Raw genomic sequence first — 20,807 nt, 5'->3', positions numbered from 1 at the left:
TAAGGAAAAATTAGAAGTAAGCAATAAAATATAAAAGTAGCAAAATGGCACGTAAGAAAGTCCCCCAAACAATGCGGTTCATTCATAAAACTTCAATTTGTGATAAATATGAACTGTCAAATCACAGTGCTATGCTAAGAGTTTTTCATCGACCAAAAGTAGAAAACAGTCTAGCACCAATGAAAAAATCATATCTAAGCCTGGCGTGCTGGTGCACGCCTTTAATCCCAGCACTTGGGAGAAGCAGGCAGATTGCTGTGAGTTCGAGGCCAGCCTGGTCTACAAAGCAAGTCCAGGACAGTCAAGGCTACACAGAGAAACCCTGTCTCGAAAAACCAAAAAAAAAAAAAAAAAAACCCCCCAAAAAAAAAGAAAGAAAGAAAGAAAAATCATATCAAGATGAATAAACTCTTTGCGTGTTAAAATAAAATCACGGGGCTGGAGAGATGGCTCAGCCGTTAAAGGCTAGGCTCACAACCATAAATAAAATCACGAAAGAACAACTGTCAGTATTAATTACCTTTTGTTATAACAGTAAAGATAATTTTATAAGTAATACAAAGTACAGAAATCCTCACAGGAAAATTGATGACTTTCACAAGAACAATACCTAGTGCTTTCATATGACAAACGTTTAGGAACAAATGGGGAGAAATGGTAAAGAAAGGGGCAGGAGAGATGGCTGTGCAGCTAACAGCATTCGCTGTTCTCTCAGAGAGCTAGGGTTGGATTCCCAGCACCCACGTGGCAACTCTCACTCACTGCCTCTCACTGTAGTACTAGGAAATCTGGTTTGTTTCTCTGGCCTCTGAGGACATCAGGATCACACACGGTACACAGACATATATAACAGGCCAAACATCCACACAAAGTACAATAAAAAATTAAAGGAAAAAAGAAACAGCAATAAAGGAAAATATTTACAGCAAATTTTGTGCAAGAGTTACAATCACTAATATAATCAGCATGATAAGAAAAGGGGGGAAGGGAAAGGATAAAGGTAGGCTTATTTTAGGCTAAGAAACACTTATAAACCTGAAGATTTCGATTCTAAACTTTTAGGCCAGGGATAGAGTCCTCAGTGATAGACAGCTGGCCTGCATTAGCATGCATGAGACTCTACTTCCATTACTTGGAGATAAAAAAGGGTATACGGAATTTTCAAATATTTCCTACATAAATGCTTCTACCGCTATCACATATATATGTGTATATATATATATAATAGCTTCATTATATTCAATGTATATGGTATAGTTGAGGCAATTTTGCCTTTATTAGTAAATATTAAACACATGACAAGTTTCTATTATTTCAAGTTGAATTAATTATGGTACAACTTCATTGAACAATCATTTAGTTGCTTAAAACAATGAAATAAATCTATGCAAACTAAAATTATTCATTTAAAATTTTAAGTTAAACCAGGCGCAGGGGCACACGCCTTTAGTCCCAGCACTCAGGGAGGCAGAGGCAAGCAGATCTCTGTGAGTTTGAGGCCAGCCTGTCTACAAATCAAGTCCAGGATATTCAAGGCTACACAAGGAAACTCTGTCTCCAAAATAAATAAATAAATAAATAAATAAATAGCTAAGAGCAGTGGCTCACACCTTTAATTCCAGCACTTGGGAGGCAGAGGCAGGTGAATTGCTGTGAGTTCCAGGCCAACAGGCTCAACAAAGCAAGTTCAGGACAGCCAAGATAACAGAAAGAAACTGTCTCAAAAAACAAATAAACAAATAAATAAAATAACACAAGTATTTACATGTGTTAACTTATTCAAACTAGCCAATACCACTGAGAAGTGGCCATTATTTGCCATACGTTACAAATGAGGAAGTTGTGGTCACACAGCCAATATGATTCTGGGCATATCCCTTTCACAGAAAGTATCACAACCACGAGGGACTATTCTTTGGCCTCTACCAAGTGACAACATGGATACAAAGGAATCAAATCATATGGATGATGGGGTGGGTCAATGAGAAGCCTCCTAGCTGAGAAGCCATAAGTGCCACACAGGAAAATCCAGACCTCTTGTGACAACTTAGATAGACAGCTTCCAAGAGCCTTCAAAGGGGATACTGATTTCATGCTGCTCGGGTTTTACCAGTTCATTTACAGTTCATCCAGAGTTTTTCTGGCACAGTAAATAAAGTGAATCAGTATGAAGTTATTTCTTTTCCGAACAATTCTGTCTGTTCTACATCTGATTTTCCATCTGTATCAGGGCTTCAGAGAATAAAGTCCACATATATATTCTTAACTGAAAATTTCTACTTCTAGGAATGTACTTGTTAACAAAAGCAGTATCCATTACAGAAGCAAGGGCAGAAACAAGAGAAGTGACAATTATTGATAGAAGTTATTTCCCCAAAATGGCAAGGTCTGGAAGCTCACAGTGAACGAGATTAGTAATCCAAGATGACTGTGCCTCCTTTGTAGCCTACGTTCCTTCCTAGACAGCAGGCAGGAAATGATAATCCAACCATATGTGTAATAAAAGGTAGCACTATTTATAATAAAAATATTAGAAACAATTTGGAGTAAAATATTTTTTCTTTTGGTTTTTCAAGACAGGGTCTCTCTGTGTAGCCCTGGCTGTCCTGGACTCACTCTGTAGACCAGGCTGGCCTCGAACTCACAGCGATCAGCCTGCCTCTGCCTCCCGAGCGCTGGGATTAAAGGCGTGCACCACCATGCCTGGCCTAAAATAAGAATGTTTAACAAAAATGATAGAAGAGGCCCTTTATGCATTGATCTAGTATAGCAGCAAAATAAAAAGGCACTAGTACCTGTATAAAAAGGACAGAGTTTGATATATATATTCCCATATGTTGATTTCACAGACAATATTCTTGTTGCCTCCAGGAAAGTCACCTAAATGGCTGGAGGGCCTGGCTCCTGTGTTCCTGTTTTACACACTTGAAACTGGGTAGCTATATTGCCGACTTAGAAAATTAATTAGATTAAGATGTCAAGTTTCAAAAAATATAAATAAATAAATAAAATAAAAGATTTCAAGTTTCATCTGGGTGCTGTGGCTCACGCCTTTAATCCCACCCAGCACTTGGGAGGCAGAGGGAGGCAGATCTCCATGAGTTCAAGGCCAGCCTGGACTACAAAGCAAATCCAGGACAGCCAAGGCTACACAGAGAGACCCTGTCTCAGAAAAACCAAACCAAGCCAAACCAAAACAAAGCACCAAATGAATGAACAAACAAATGAACTAACTAACTAAATAAATAAATAAAAGAAGGAAGGAAGGAAGGAAGGACAAAATGATTTCAAAACCTAGGACTCAGAGTGTAGCTCAGTGGGTAGAGTACTAGCCTAGCAGACAAACTGGTGTGGAGGGGACACCTGTGATTCCAGAACTTGGAAGATGCAAGTAGGAAAGATCAGAAATTCAAGGTCATTGTTTCACTATATAGTGAATTTGAGGCCAGCCTAGTAAATGTGAGATCTTGCCTCAAATAAGGAAAATAAAAGGATTTCTAAGAATATGCACATGGAAACAGCTGACCTTTGGGCCCGGTAGATGTATTTCGAGTTTCCTGTAAGTCGGTAGAGCAGAAGGAAGACGTAGGCACTGCCAGCTACCCCGTGGCAAATCCCAGGCCCCTTCTTCAGCAGGCCTTTCTGCCATGTTAGCTCCCCACATCGGATACACGTGTCCAAGTACTGTGGTTTCTTGGAAACGAGATAAGCTTTGGCAAACAGATAAGCAATTCCTGTAAAAACATCAAAAGACAGTAAGAGGTGACTTTCGAGGTTTTTAATAACGCACAGCTTCTCAGAGGTGGACGCCTCACAAATCTCCAAGCATTCTAAGACAGTGTGTCTAAGATGTAGCCTGAGACACCGCATTTCCTTTTTGTTTTCTTTTGTTTTGAGACACCCCTACATTTCCAGCAAGCCTACTTCTAGGCACTACGCTTTCAGTAGCAAGACTATAGAATGTTCTACAGAAGAGTGTGTTTTTTTTCCAGTGTTATTAGTTTAAGTTGTTTTAATTCTGCCATGGAGCTGGCTGCTGGAGAAAGAGAAGCCTTTTGACTGAAGTATCTCGACTAATATGATCTATTTTCTTTACAAATGACTTAATATTTAATGATGCATACATACTGGGAAACATTATGCACATGGGCTGTTTTAAAGGGCAGTTTACTCAGCTTACTAATTAACCCCATAGACGGTCAGAATTTGCAATGTTTACATATCTATTACAATACCCTTTTCCTTAAGAGCAAAACTAGGAGTCTTTCCGAGAATAACAGCGCAAAAATCAAACAACCTCAGTAAGACTTCGACTTCAGCTTTGAAGTGAGTCCTTCCCGTGCCCAGCATTCCATGGAAAGACACATTCCTTCGAAACTTGCCAACAAAGGCAATGCACAACCCGGAAGCAAGAGAAGAGACCAGACACGTGTCAACTCTTAATTGAGATTCTTTTCTCCAAGTTGCAAGGTCTGGATGTTCATAAGGGAAGATAATAGTCATCCAGGATGACTCTGCCTCCTGGATAGCCTACTTTTCTCCAATACAGAATGCCCAAGGGTCTTTTAAGAACTTGTCAATGGACAGAACATTCTCCACAGTTGAGTGGAAAGTGGGGTATAACTTTCACATGTACTCTGGTGCCTCATATTTGACCATGTCCCCTGGAGGGGGAGACCTGGTGGCACTCAGAGGAAGGATAGCAGGCTACCAAGAAGAGACTTGATACCCTATGAGCATATACAGAGTGAGGAGGTCCCCCTCAGTCACAGTCATAGGGGAGGGGAGTAAGGGGAAAGCAGGAGGGAGGGATACAAGGGATGGGATAACCATTGAGATATAACAAGAATAAATTAATAAAAATAAAAAAAAAGAACTTGCTTAATGGTAGAATACTGATCTAGCAAGAGTGAGGCACTGGAGTTCATGCCCAGCACCCTCCAAAAGTACATATAAAAAGTGGGAAGCCATGGCCTTGAATGGAGTAGATATCTTGAGGAACTCACTCACTAAGATTCGCTCTGCCTTTCATTGCTTTGAACAAAGTATTTATATACCACTTGATAGAGAAGCGTTTTCTGTGTGGCCATAATGCAGGGCAAAAGGAGCTTGCCTCTCAAAGGGCCCTATGCTGGGTTTCTGCTGTTACTATCTTGAGATTCCTAATAGTGTTTTTTTAATTATTATTAAGCGCTTTTTAAAAATTTTGTACTGAACTGCATAGCTAGTCCTAGCCCTGGGGGATGTAAAAGAAATGCTAACGATGGCATATGCCCTTTACTAACAGAAAATAAGGCGTGCGTCCGTGTTGCTACTGGGACATGTGGTGAATGGTAGTGTCAGTAAAACTAGGGAGATGAGCCAAGTGAAATTGTCTTGAGGGAACCGGTCAGGAGAGGCCTTGAAGGGAAGAAGGGATTTTCTGCTTTGTAAGCTGCATAGGAAACTCCAAGCCCAAGAGGAGGCAAGCAAAGCACATCAGGCACCAAGATCACAGAGACGAAGGGGTTCTGAGACATTTGAAGACTATACACCACAAGATCAGTGTGGCAGCATCCTAGCCAAGGGGCCAGCAGGGTAGAAAAGTAGGCATGAGTTCAGATGATGGATGGTGTGATAGTTTCTGTTAGGCCTGTTAGACTGCATACTGTGGGTAATAGGAAACTACTAGAAGTCGCTGTATTATAAATTGGTTGATTTTGATTTTTGCATAACAATGTCCTTATCTTTATACTGTATTGCAAGAAAAGACCTAAAGAAAGGCAGGATAGCTCAGAGCTTGTTTTGCTAGCAGAAAGATGGAAATGAAACTTGTCAAAGAGTAACTTCATAGGATGTGGTGGCTGTTTCGATGCCAGTTGAGCATGAACTACATGGCAAATGCCGATTTCAAAAGGCCACTGTCTTTAATGGCTTTTGGAGATACAAACTAGGCTGTGTGCATACAAATACAGCTATGGGACCACACAGGAGGGTCCTTGCCCTATAACTGCTGGAAGGCAAGGCCTATTAGACTGTTATCATCTGAGTGCTGGAGGATGAGCAGAAAACCAGGTACCTGGCTCAGCCCCCCTTTATCTTACCAGCAAGTACACGATGTCTGAGTTCTTGTAACAGCTGGCTGCTAACAAACCTCCTGGATTCTCATCTTTGATGACTTCCTCACGGGCAAACAGATAGTAGTAGCATGTACTCAGGCCTCCAAAGTTGACTATCATAGATGGATCCAACCAGCTTGCTCCATTGCCTCAAGACAGAACCAGGTTTTGGGGGGGTATATTTTGTGTCCATCAGCATCCACCAGAATCAAAGTAAAGCTAGTCTCCGTGAAAGTCACGCCTCTCTGGCTTTTCTTTGTTTGTCTGTCCTACAACCCTGCAGCCTACTAGGTTCCCCCAAGAATGTGCTGTTTACAGACACTCAGAAAGTATGCTGGGTGAGAAGTGCTTCTGCCAAGGAAAAGCTAAAGGGCTTCCTATTGTAGAGGTGTCTTCAAATGATACAGAAAGCCCTTTGTGATCAACATCCTGCTCTGCTTGCTGGCCTCTTCTGCATTTTCTGATTGAAGCTTTTCCCTTCTGTAAAACCAGATTAACTGCGGTGCTTCTACACTTCTCAGTGCCCACGTTATTCTTAGAAGATGCCTTCTATTTTTCTTGGCACAACTTAACCCAGGAATCGCTTTCTTTAGGAAGCCTTCTCTGACTCTGGAGGCAGCATGAGAAATCTCTTTTCTTGGCTCCTATTTCATGCTATTCATAGCGCAACGCATATACCTAACCAAATGAAAATGATCTGTTTCTCTGTTTGCCTCCCCTAGTATAAGTCAAACACCAAAGAGCAGGGACTTTATCCTATTCCTTTCTTTTCTCCTCATCTGTGTTGTGTTGTTTTGCCACCATATAGTGCCACAGATGTCCACTGGCTCTGTGATATCTCATTTATCACCTAGCAGAAGCTGGCACTGGAAGCAGAGTAGAAAAGAAGATAGACCAAGATGGTTTAATTTCTATACCAAGCAATTAGCCCCGGAAGTCATAAGCTGTAGACCCTATGGCTCTAGCCAGAGTACCAAGTACTCTTTTCAAAGCCCGGGATCACAGAATGATATATGTGTAGCGACCTTGAAAATGTTCTCAATTTCTTAGCTTCCACTATGGCCTAATTGAAACCATCCTAAGGCTTCCTGACTCTCTTAAGGAAAAGGGTGTCAGGTTTCTTTGACAGTGATAGGAACTTTCACAACTTGTTCCCCCCCCCCTTCCGGGATCACTAATTAGCATTTGACAATATGAAACACAAGTCAGTGACAGGGTATGACTTTGTCAAACAGAGCCAGGAAATTAAATTATAATTTAATGCAGATGATTTGGGAGACTAAATCTTTGAAATGTGGGATCTCCAGAGACTTGTGCCGCATAGAAGACACTGTCTCAACCCACGGGAGCATCATCACCCAGGTTCATGCTAGGATGTGTAATTTTGCCAAGTCATTTACAAAATGTGGTTACCAACCTGTGCTGCAGAAGCTTTGTTCTTTATTCAAAGTCACCTACCCAAGAGCCTTTGGGGAATGAATTTTTAAAACTGCTCACACCTGTGTTTCACACGGAGTAAAGGAAGTGCACTGTCAGTGTTACCAAAGTACTGATGTAACCTGATGCCGTGGAGGAGGTTATTTTAGCCACAGCGTTTGTTTTTAATGATTTTGCAAATGACTTCTATCCTGTATTTCAGAGTGCTCAAGGTTATGAAGGGATCACATGAGTCTTCCTGCAATACTTTATTACATTTAGTGAGGGGGGGGAAAGCTATATGTTATTGTAGGTATTTATAAATGTGGGTGTTTCTAAAAGCATCTGAGTTATAGCCCTTAGGAATGGCAACGGTCCAGGTGTAAAACTGTGTCAATGGTGACAAAAATACCGAGATTCACTACTCCACTTCAACATGTTCATTTCAGGTTTTTAAAAAAGTGACTTTTCTCAAGGGCACTTAGCTGGTTAGTGATAGAACTACAGTTAGACCCCAGATTTGTTAACCTATAGTCAAGAACTAGTTGTACATTTCATACATAATAACTTGGGCAGTCACTGGTTGGGGTTGGGTGAAAGAAAGTCAGCTGGAAACAGTGGCTCAGATAAAAGAGCATTAATGTTAAGTTCCATGTTGTAGCTTCTCTCTGGCAGGGTTTTAAGCACAGGACTGGACTGTCATCCCAAACCATCTGTGCTGCTCATACATCTATTCTCAAGATATTTTTTTCTCAAACAAATGAAATTATTTTTCTAGGCCATTTCCTGTTAGAGTTGGGTTTTTTTTTTCTTTTACTGTAGTCAACTCTAGCAAGATCTTGACTGTCTTTGACCTGCATTAACCAGTTTTATAATCACTCCTCGGTGAGAGTCGAGGCTAACAGAAATAATGGGCCTCATCCCATTAGTGAATCAGGGTTTTGTTTTTTTTTTTTTTTTGATACTTCAGTGATTACACAGATTTAATGATTTTTGTTTTGAAGCAATATATTTATGCCACTCTTCTCAAAACACTTAGCGTGAATGCTAAAGGATGATAAGCAAAGTCTCCAGTGTCATGAATCCTACGCTGCAATGTCATGGCCCATGATCTGCTGAAACAGAGGACATTTGGCATACATAAAGGGCAGAAAAGCAGTCATTTAAACACCTACATCAAGAGCAGGCTCATTCACCCCTCTTAGTAAATTATCTTCCCACTCTATTAAGGGTTTTTACCAGCACAGTGAGTCTTTTTAAACTATTCTATATTCTAAACTAAATATATTCTGTATTTGGGACATCTCCAAAATTTAAGGATCCTGGCATGCTTGGAGACTATCCAGAGACCATCACTGACAATGATTAAGGAGAATAGGAAATGGAAGTAGTGAACATAACAAGAAACATAATTTCCAGCGTGGTAAGTAACTGCTATGTTTCCCCCCTGAAAAAGGTCAAACCAAGAAGTAATGGGCACAAATTATACCAGGCAGCAGTTAACCTGAACATAATGTACTAGGTCCTGGTCCTTTTATAAATACACAGTTTGCCATTCCTTCCATAGTTAAATGTGGCAGGCAGAGAAAATATGGCAATAGGCAGTGACTTATATTATTCATCACCTCAAACTGTATCAAGGAGAAAGCAGAACTCCAGTTTGAAAGGAACATTAATTAAAGGGGGAAGGGAAGCAATAAAAATCAGGTAAGAAGACAAAGATAAATCAACTGTAATCTAAAGTTATGCTCTTTTGTTTGAAGCAGTCTTGCAAACTGAATTAATTCATAATCAAAAATTTTAGAAGGCAAAAGTAGTTATAAACCACTATATGGGCATGAAATTGTCAAGGAACAGACTTAATAACTGTTATTTGATATTTCAATCCCTTTGTCAATTCACTGACTTTGTTTGTTTTAGCTTCTCTTAAATTATTCCTTCTCCAAAGTACTAGTTAACGCTGTAATGAGACTTGAAAAAGGTGAGCTCGGGAGAGGTAGGTAATGAAGGTCTAGCCACGTTTGAAGGCTCAGTTTCTGAATTCACTGGGGATGGATTTTCATTTCCTTAGAAATTTCATTAGCTATTCCTAGAAATACCCAGTTGAACAAGAGTTTCAAAGCTGCGCATCTCAAACTTAGAGATTACAAATTTCATAAGGATACTGACTGAGTTACACATTGTGATTCCCTGGGTTGCGATGGGCCTGAGATTAGAAATTTACAACCAGCAGTCATGTTACCAGACCAGGGCCCACCATATAAATCACCAGGCTGCAGATGTATACCTTCTCTAGTAAAAAAAAAAAAAAAGAAAAAAAAAACACATTGAAAGGTAGCATTTGATTAGCATGTTACATAAGTGTAACAGCAACACTGAATTTTAAACCTTGCAACATTGTAAAGAATGTATCCTATCGTTTTTTTTTCAATGTTCTGGATTGAACCCAGGTTCTTCTTTGCCCCAATCAAGTGCTCTACCAACAGTGCTGTGTCCCTAGCCCAGCCACCTCTATATTGAAATGAGTAGCCTACTGAAATAATGATATATGGATTATATATTATCGTCAAAATGAATTCGATCCATTTCCCTTGGCTTTTGATTCTGGGGTCCTGACTCTATTTTTTGCATGCATGCTGGGAACCAAGACCAGCATTCTGAACACAGTAATCACTCGTTCTACCACTCAGAGACCCTACAAGTTTGGACTACATTTGTGATTCACATTATATTTTGAGGGAATGCTTGTTTAACATTATGGATAAAGTTAGGCATTTTTAAACCCATGGAATCCTTTAAAGATCGAGATATTCTTAGTTTTCAAATCTCTCAACTCGATAGCTAGGACTTATGATGAGAAACACCCCTCAAAATCTCAGAAAATGAACCTCGCTTTGGGTAAACTCAATGAAAGACCCTGTTTTCAGACACCAGTGTGTGCGAGACCTGGAGCGCCATGACACCAGTGGACCAGTTCGTTCTCTCTCTCGATGGTCTCTCCAAGCTCAGGTGGCCAGTTGCAATTCTGTTCCTGCTCCATGAGGAAGTCCACACTCTGCCACACCAGCTCCCGATCCGAAGGCTTGAGGTGCTCATGGTAAGAAAGAAGCATCTGGAGAATGGATGACAGGCCGTGAGCTGCCCCTGTATGGACAAACAAGGAGAAACAGTATAATTTAATGAAAAGAAACCCATGAGCTTTTTTTTTTTTACATTAAAATATTATTTGAAAGCCAGGCGTGATGGTGCACGCCTTTAATCCCAGCACTCGGGAGGCAGAGGCAAGTGGATCTCTATGAGTTCGAGGCCAGCCTGGTCTACAAAGACAGACCAGGATAGCTGAGGTTACACAGAGAGACCCTGTATCAGAAAAAAAAATTACTCAAAAGCACATATAGTACTATAACAACTGAGTTGATAAAAAACAAAACAACCCCCCCCAAAAAAAAAAACTACATAAAAAATACAGCTTGCAGCCCAAAACTGGCTCACTGGCTACTTTTGTGAATCAAGTTTTATTGTAACATAGCTACATCCATTCACACACTGTTCTCTGCTTCCTCCATGTCATACAGCAGACTTGTATTTATGTCTGAAACCATATGGATAGCAAACCCTTAATAAAACTCTTAAGCTCCTCATAGAATATTTGATTTTATGAAAATGTTCCCAAAGCACTTGAAAGACAATTTGGTCTGGATATCCTAATAATCCATTAATCCATTCAAAATATAAGCATTAAACATCCACTATGCACCAGATGCTATAGGTCCTAAGGACAGATGAGTGAACAAAACAGAAAAAGTCTTTTCTTTGGCAACATTTCTCTTTAATTCTTCACAATTAACACTTGTGTTTGGACATTATGTTACCATGGAGATACAGAGATGCATATGAGTTTGCTTCTACTCTTGAAGACCTCTCCCATTTAGTTCAGAAAACGAGCCATGTTTGAAAACAAATATTAGAACATAAGCGGTGACGTACTCTATAACAGATGTGTACCCGGAGAATGATGAGTGACTCTATGCGGCAACTCAACTGGACAAGATGTTGCCTGGCGATTTTGTTAGACATTATTTCTAGGTATGTCTTTTTGACTGCTTGTGGAAACAATAAATGTAGAACCTGTGGGCTGATTAATGAAGATTGCTCTTGTCAATTGTAGACAATCCTCATCTACTCATCAAAGGCCTGAATGGAACAAAAACACTAAGAAATAAGTCTCCATATAATCCTTTAGGCCAATTCCTCTACTAGCTCTTCATTATTTATACAAATAAACAACATCATATAAATATTTTGTAATACATGACATATACAACTTAAACTATACTATTTAGTTTTATATTAAAACATATTATACATATATGTTGATAATAATTCTTAGAAAGAATCATGGGTTTTCAGGAAAATATTTACACATTTACAAGAAATTTGGCTTGTGATATGTGTATCAATGGCCAAAATCACCAGTGATGCTCTTAAAAACAAAACAAACAAACAAAAAAACAACTATTAGCCAAGCATGATGCATGCCTATGCCTGTAATCCCAGCATTCAGGAGGCAGAGGCAGGCGGATCTCTGTGAGTTCAAGGCCAGCCTAGTCTACAAAGCGAGTCCAGGATAGCCAGGGCTGTTACACAGAGAAACCCTGTCTTGAAAAAAATCATAAATAAATGAAAGTTTTAATGAAAGAACTTTAAAAAACACTGCTAGTATTTTGACACACTTTGCACTCCATACTTCCTGCCTTAAATATCTGTTATTTTTGTCTCTGGCCACAAGAATATACTCAATACACTGTGACAAGGCAGAATTACCAGGCCTGGAGCAGCAGCAGCCACTGAACCAGAGAGCACATAGATAAATGGCTGAATTTCCTCAGCCATTGGGTAAGACAGTTCTGAGACATGTCCCATATGGCTGCTAAGAGTCCTCAGTGGCACTAAGCCGGTTCCAGTTTGAACGTGAAATATTTTTCATCAGATTATACAGTGAATTCTTGTTCTCCAATGAGTGGTGCTCTTTTGGGAGATTGCAGAAACGTTAGAATGCGGGGCCTATCTGAAGGAAATAGGCTACTTGGTGTCTATCTTTGAAGGTCTTCAGACCCTTCCAGTCCCCTGATATCTTATCTACCATGAGAGGAGTAACCCCTGCCATATGCTTCTGCTACCACGATGTTCTTCTCTATTATGAGACCGGAAGTGACATGGCCAGCTGACAACAGAATGAACCTTCTGAAACCCCAAGCCAAAAAAAAAAAAGTCTTTCCTCCCTTAAGTTGTTACATTAGGCAATTTGTAAAAGCGACACAAAAGTCTAACACAGAGCCTCCGTTATCCAGCACTGCTCGTTATTTCACAGTAAACTAAACTCTTCCTCTTCCTTGTTTCACTTCTCCACCCTCCTCTCAATGCTTTCTAGGATCACATTTCAAATACATCTTTTGTATTCAAATCCTGTTTCAGGGTCTGGGCCTACAAAGACTTAGAAAAGAGTGTAGAACTTCTTTGAGAAAACTCTCATAGACGTTCCTAATTAGCCATCCCTCCGCTCATCTGGGTCCCCTCATTAAATGCACGCTCTGTGGCAAAGGTCCAAGGATCACAAAAGCTAAACGAATGAAACCCCATCCTGAACGTGCGCAAAACCTGACAGGGCAGTTGAACAAGTGAGTCACACATTATAGTATGGTGCAAGGAGGACTCCATTGACAGTGTGGGCATGATGTCACCCGGCTTGCTTCAGGGGGAAAATACCTGAAACATGTCAATGATTCTCAAGATAGACTTCAACAGCCTCCTCCCTAAGCCACAGAAAGTGTCTTAGTACATCCCATAAGGTTTCCCACAGAGTTTTGTAGTCTGGGTATTCCAAGGAGATGAAGGGCTTGTGGGCCGTGAAACAGTCTAGGCAAAAGGAACATAAATAATAGTTTAAAGGTAAGAGGCTGTTTTGTGTGTGGAGAAAAAAAAAAGTACGGTAGACAGAAAGAGACATGGTTTAAGGGTGGCTTCCAAAGGGCCTTACCAATCTTGCTCGGGGCTGTAAGAACTCAAACTGGGAGGAACTCATGTTTTCTTCACAGGAGTCAGAGCTCAAAATCAGAGTCAAAATCAGTTCAGTTGCCTGTTATGCATCTGCTATCACTAAAAACTTAGAGGACTAATTTTATTCCCCTATGCAAAACCACTACTTAGAACCAGCGTGACAACTCTTCGCTGTATCTCAACAAAGTTAAGCCATGTCAGGAAGCTGAAACAGAGTATCTGACAGCCTATGTGATGTATTGAGACTTCTACCTCAACTAAATAAAACAGCCGATATAATAAAAGCTTTAGTCTTCAGTGAATATAAATGCTAAAATACTGACATTTTTATCATTCAGACTATGAAACGATATTACATTATATCTCAACTTTGGTTTTCTTTTTCTTTCTTTTTTTTAATTTTGGTTTTGGCTTTTTTGTTGTTGTTGTTGTTTTGTTTTGTTGTTATTGTTTTGTTTTGTTGTTGTTTTGTTTGTTTTGTTTTGTTTTTGCTATCCTGGACTCACTCTATAGACCAGGCTGGCCTTGAACTCCCAGCTATCCTCTTGCCTCTGCCTCCCGGGTATTGGGATTAAAGGCGTGTGCCACTGTGCTTGGCTCAACTTTTGGTTATCAAATGTCCTAAAGTATTTCTGGTTCATGAATAATAATGGCCTATAGCAAAACTGAAAGCACTCCTTCTTTACTCAGGGTTACTATTAGCGGCTCTCCAGCCTGTGTGTGTGTCACTCACCCAAGTATTCGGTTCCATAGTAGGAGTACATCAAGGGGAACGGTTTTCTTTTCTTTAGCGCATACTGCTTCCCAGAGTCCAGAATCGCCTGGCATATGGATTTAATTTGTGCTGGGGTCAGTACCTGAATAAAGAAAGAAATCAAGAAACCAAAGTCAAAAGAGGACCTCTATCTCTGTCCTCTCAGACACTAAAAAGGCCACCAGCATATCGCCAGCTTCCTTTCCTATATGTAAAAACCTGTGGGATGCATTCCACGTTTTCCTGAATACTAGGTAAGCACTGTAACAATTAAGTTACATCCACAGACCCTAGAGATAAGAGTTAACCCATCAGGCTGTGGGGGCACACACCTTTAATCCCAGCACTCAGGAGGCAGAAGCAGGCAGATCTCTGTGAGTTCGAGGCCAGCCTGGTCTACAAAGCGAGTTCTAGGACAGCCAGGGCTATACAGAGAAACTCTGTCTATTAAAAAAAAAAAAAAAAGAAAAAAGAAAAAAAGCTTTGTTTTTATCACTGGTTCTTCTTTTCATTCAAGTTTGTCTATCCTCTTCAGAACACTTTAAAACAGACACTTTTGCTGTGATAGGTTGTTATAAAATGCAAAGACCACCATCTAGATGTTCAGTCATTAATCCTTGTCACTGGAACAAGAATTTGCTCAAGAAAGAACAAATAGTGTTGCTAATGGATAAGGCTTAACAAAGCTACTACTCCTGATACAATATATGCTGCAGGCCTGGCCCACACATCAGGTCTTTGGTTGGAGGCATTTATTTAGGCTGTGCTTATAAAGCCATGTCCCCACAACAAGCTACTGCACGGCCAATTCAGAGCAGCCACTTGCATTCCCAGAATGAAAGCAAAGTTAGTTGTGCCAAGACAAAAAAAAAAAATCACATTAACCAAAAAAAAAAAAAATCACATTAACATCAAAAGGACTTGGAATAAACAAAAGCTGACATGGAAGGACTTAGAGTCTTTCACATTTTGCTCAATTGTCTGTAATCAGTTTTAGGACTATGAAGAAAGATGAAAATGTTCCCAAGCCTCCTAACCGTCAGGGAGTTTGAGTCTCCTCTGGTTTGCACTGTGTTCTGTGACCTGCCTTCCCTCAGGGGCCAACTGGATGCTTCCTTTGGTTTGTTTCCTCTCTCACCAGGCTTCCTGCTATGATGCAACACTCAAGGCTGTCTTAGATCTGTATCTCACTAGACTATCAGTCCCTGGAGAGGAAAGATTGTGACAGTTCATCATTTTGGATCCTTGGTGCCCAACACAGAACTGCGGTTGGGGGAAGAGGAGCCTTTGGTAACAGATGAGTAAGTTCTACATGAAGTATAAAATACAGAGTCCTCTTTGCCTTACCCCAACCTCCCTTTCCCCCTTTCTTTCACGAGCATTTCTTAAGCTTATACTGCAGTCTCTGCAAGCTTACCATGGGTGCTGGCACTAAAGACAATGAACATGATAGACACGACACTGGCTTTGGGGACACCAAGCTTCCAAAAAGGCTAATGTGAATAGAAAAGTAGTGGTTAGGGTGACCTGGAAAAAGTGATCCAGCCTGATTGAAAGAATCTATAATCAGGAAAAAGCTCACTGAATTTTGGCCCCTCTCCTAAGATGCATATATTATATTTCTTTATCTATATCTGTAATTAGAGCAACCAATTATTTTTAAATAAAACACTGATCATGGAAGCCATAGCTTTCCTGTTTTACCCAATATTAGGAAAGTAAAATACAATCCAGTTTCTAGGTTCCTCGAATCTAAGACTTAGTTAGAAAAATAATTACTGAGAGAGGAAATAGTTGCTCGGTGTGGCACACATCCTATAGTTCAAGCACTTGGGAGGCTGAGACAAGAGAATCTCATGTTCGGGGTTTGCCTGGCCTATATACTAATGCCCCATTTCACAATATATATTTAAATATATTAAAATATAAAAGGAAACTATTCATTAATTTGCCAATTAAGATTTATTGAGCTACTATTCTAGTAAGGCCTTCACAAGATATCATACGAAAATTCTTGAAAACATGTGTCACATTTTGCCCTATAGGGAATTCACTGTTTGTTGATAGAGATGAGAGGTAGACAACAGTCTACTGCAACAAGTAAAGCTCACAAGCCTAGAGATGGAAAGAAACATGGATGGTGAAGTGCTGTTCAGCTTCCCTAAGATTTTACTTTCTCCTCAGTTCCACTTGCTCAGAAACAATAAAACACGGATCATGGAAGCCATAGCTTTCCTCTGTTTCACCCAATATTAGGAAAGTAAAATACAACCCAGTTTCTGGGTTCCTCGAATCCAGATACGATTTCATGGCTTTCGATTTCAACTTTCCTTTTTATTAGTTGCCTGTCTTTGTCTCTTGATCCCATCTCTTTTTTTCTTCCTATCAAGGAGAATGCCATCTTCCTACAGATCATCACTGTCACATCCACTCAGACTTGGGGCCTTCCTTTACCTTATAGCATATTTCTTCTAAATGATTTTCCAACTCTAAACTTACGTAAGTTGCCCCCACCATTCATCTGTCATATGAAAACATTCTGTTTTTTAGTTGGAGCAACTGATTTTATATTCGATCTTGTTGTTTAAAGTTTTCATTATATTTCTTTGGGAGGGGGTGGGTTTCAAGACAGGGTTTCTCTGTGTAGCCCTGGCTGTCCTAGAACTTGCTCTGTAGTCCTGGCTGGCCTCGAACTCACAGAGACCAACTAATTAAGCAGGGCTCAGAGGGGCTCACAGAGACCGAAGCAGCCATCACGAAGCCGTCATGGATCTGTGCTAGGTCCTCTGCATAGATTATGGTTATGTAGTTTGGTGTTCTTGTGGGACTCCTGACGGACTAGTTTTATTGCATCTTGCTCTGCTGTGTTCAGGTGATATCCTGGGAGGCCTGCTCCTTTCTGAAGGGAAACACAGAAGGGAGTGGATGTGGGAGACAGGGGAGGTAGGAGACTCGGAGGATTAGAGGGAAGAAATGTGTTGAAAACAAAAGAAAGGCTTGCGTCATAAATCTCAAGTCGGCCCCTCCATTACAGTTTTCTTTTAGAAACTTGCTAAGATCCTTGGAGGGTTTGGACCTAAGAGGATTCTATGCTGGTCCCATCTATCCTCTATTTTCCTAGGAACATATCTTGCTTCTTGACTCTCTACAGATCTTGTCTGTCCTGTATTGATTCTGAGTCCCCCTGACAGACAATTATTTTTTGTGTGTGGTAGAAAACGGCCGGTGAATTTTCAGAGATGCACTCACCAGAATTCCTAAATTACCGCAATTTTTCCTATTTGCTTTTCATAGTCAAAACTGAAAGCTGTCTTCTCCTTTCTTCAGTTGAACATGTATTCATTTTCTCTTTGTTTTGAAGCCAGAAAAAGAAATCAGCTTGCCCCGTGTCTGGCGTCCTCCCCTATTCTTTTCATCCCACAGCTCAAAACAGGGAACGAATTTATAAAATATTCTTTCAAAAACCTTGCCTGCTCATGCGTCATGTCTGGGCGGTTTCTTCTTATCTCACAGAAACACCATGAAAAACAAAGAGAGCACCGGAGCTTGTTCAGCTGGATACAGAGTAGTTGTGCGTGCACTTCCTTATCTCCAGGAACAGACAAGACCTACCCTGGAGTTTATTGATCAGCAAATAAAAACTGGAAATAGTTCTCCTTAAAAGTCTGGGTGTGGGAAAGAATATTGAGAGAGAATATTTGTCCCTCCTTCCCCCCACCCGCCCCCCCCCCAGCCCCTTAACAAACAGTACAGAACAAAAGCTAAGGGTCAGGGAGGAGTTGGGAGTGAGTCTTAAGGGTAAGGGCCTGGGGGCGGGGATTGTTCTCTATACATCTGCTCTGTCAAACAACCCTTCATTTCCTGTTCCAAGCAGTCAGGAAGGTGAATGTGCACACCCTCTGAGGAGATGCCCTCAGGGCACATACACTCAGATATCCTGGAATGAGGAAGCAGCATTTCCAATACGGACTGTGTGACAGGAAGCTGCCTAGGCTCTCCCTGTTCTTCAGAGCTCTCCTAAAACAAGCCTGATCCCTTCTCCTGGATTCCTAACACTGAAGGCCTAATACTGTGTTGATACTTTGGCTTAATTAGGCGTTTTTCAACTTCCTTTCCCTACACTGAATTAAAATAAAGATCTCTCCAGAAAAAAAAAAATGCAGAAGCAGGTCTGTGGCTGTTTGCTTTAAACAGTTTCATTAGTCAAATGATTCACGTCACTGACCCTGTAACATAGTCTTATTAGCCTGGCCTCTGAGTATGAAGAGATGAAAGAGCAATAAAAATAAATTATATGTTTCTGGGTCCTGCCTGAAGGCTATGACTGAACCACATCCGTGCAGAAATGACCTTCGCTCAGGAACCAAATAGAACAGACTAAGCTGCGAGATGGTGGCCCCACACTACAGCCTCTGTCCTGGCACACAGGCCCCTATGAAATAGCAATCTTTGTTAGCTATATCTCTTTGTCTGGACATCAGATACCATTGGCCCTTCCCCCATCAGCAGTAATTGGATTCTCAGATAGCAGCAGTGAAATCCTAGGTTTATCAGTGTGGTAAGGCATCCTACGCTATCAAAGTCCTCTTCTCAGCAATTCGAAATGGATATTGTAAAAGAAGTGGAGCTGTCCGTAATCACAGACTTGGTGGGTTAAATATGCAGGAGCTATGAGGGAGAAGATGGAATAAGCCACCTTGAAGTGAGAGCGAAAAGAGGCTGGGGCAGGTACACCAGCAGAAACAATGATGTGGAAAGAAACGTAGAGACAGGTAGCTGGTCCCCATAGCTCTGAATTTCCCGGCAGTTTAGGGAAATCCCCTTTAACGCATCCTGCCACGGTTTTTTATACAGCACACACACTCTCATCCATTGTCCTAGCTGGAGTTACTTTAAAAAGCCTCAGGTGTATTGTCTCGCCTCCTCCCCAGGCCCAGCAGCCCCGATTGGAACAGCAGCTTGGACATAAAGCCAACTCTTTCTTTATTCACATCTCCATCCTCCAAGCAACATAGCAGCTCCGCTGCCTGCCAGTCTAAATCTTCCCAGACAAAACAGTGATGAGGCCGGAATCTAAGATACACGTCAGAGACTTCTGTCTTCCTCTGTCCTCTGTCACTGGGCATTGTCAAAAGCTCATTTTAAACATCTGAGATCTCAGAAGCATCTGCTCCTCAAAGTGTGGGCCACAGACCCGAAGTCTTGCCCTCAGCTAAGAACCTTTGGAAATACAGATTCCCAGGCCCCAGTCCACAATCCACCGTATCAGAAACTGAATTTTAACAAGGGCACCAGGTGGCATGAACTCACATTCAGGCTTGAGAAGCACAAGGTTTAGAGTAAGATATTATCCGTGAATTCCTAAAGGCCTCTGATGTTACACGAGGTCCTGATGATAACCTGTATTTAAATTGCTTAAGTCAGACTTAGTATGTTTTCAAAACTGCTTAAAATATTTTATTTTTAATATTAAAATTTTAATAGTTTATAAATATGCATGCATGCCTGAATATATGTCTATGATGTGCCACATGCATGCAGTGCCCAAGGAGGCCAGAATTGGGATTGGGTCCCCTAGGACTGGAGTCACAGACAGTTGTGAGCTGTCATTTGGGTGCTGAGGATCAAAGCCTGGTCCTTTGGAAAAGAAGCCAGTGCTCTTAACTGGTCTCCAGCCCCCAGCCCCCACCTCCCAACTGTGACTACCATATCCTTGGTTTCTGTAGCTAGGAAAGGAAACTGACAAGTTTTTGCAAACAGGTATTAAAGATAGTGCTTAGAGGGTGTCATCAACTCCCTATAAAACTCCTTTCATGACCCACTTAAGAAAGCAACAAATTAATTAGCTTTGATTTTATTATAGAGGGACAGCAATAACACCGTCTTACATTTTCTAGACCACGAGACAGAAATTTGAAAGTCAGCATGGAATTCTTCATTTCCTACTTACACATTTTTTTTTTTTTTTTTGGTTTTGAGACATGGCCTCACTATGTAGTCTTGGATAACATGAAACTCACTATGTAGACCAGAATGGTCTCAAACTCATAGAGGTCGGACTGCCTCTCCTTCTGGAGTGTTGAGATTAATGGTGTGTGCTCCTTTGCCAGGATGTTACCTACACCTTTTTGTGTCAACTTAGAAGAAATACTATAACCTCTTTCTCCCCCCTCCCTCCAGATAACAGTGTTATTACAAGTAGTTGAGACGTATCCTCCCTCCTTCCTGGTATTCAGGCACATGGCAGCTTCACCATTGTGTCTCTTGTCTCTAGGTATGGTACCAGTAACAGGGACAATAGCACATGGCATACTACAAGACAGAGATCAAGACAATTCTGTATTTCTAGTGGGTACCAGGGTAGAGTAAAGTAGCATCCTACTCTCCATTGTAAACTTATTTTTTAATTATCAATCTAAAGAATGTCAATGTAAAATGTTAGGAAATTTTCTATAAGAACAATATTCACATGTGGATATTTG

The 20,807-nt window shown here is 40.8% G+C and overlaps 1 protein-coding gene across 1 annotated transcript in view; it reads right to left on the bottom strand.

Annotated features, from left to right (window-relative positions):
• Positions 1-20,807, bottom strand: part of LANCL3 (LanC like family member 3) — a 110,310-nt gene that overhangs the window by 9,563 nt on the left and 79,940 nt on the right. The window contains exons 2-4 of the mRNA XM_084790774.1: positions 14,305-14,428; positions 10,461-10,658; positions 3,527-3,734 (exon numbers count right to left, since the gene is read on the bottom strand). Coding sequence (XP_084646900.1) covers positions 3,527-3,734; positions 10,461-10,658; positions 14,305-14,428 — 530 coding nt within the window. The remainder of the gene's footprint in view (positions 1-3,526; positions 3,735-10,460; positions 10,659-14,304; positions 14,429-20,807) is intronic.

This window comes from Acomys minous (assembly GCF_964271855.1).
Source record: "Acomys minous genome assembly, chromosome: 7".
Taxonomy (NCBI): Eukaryota; Metazoa; Chordata; class Mammalia; order Rodentia; family Muridae; genus Acomys; species Acomys minous.
Note: the sequence above shows the minus strand (reverse complement) of the source record. Positions and strands in the feature narration are given on the sequence as shown.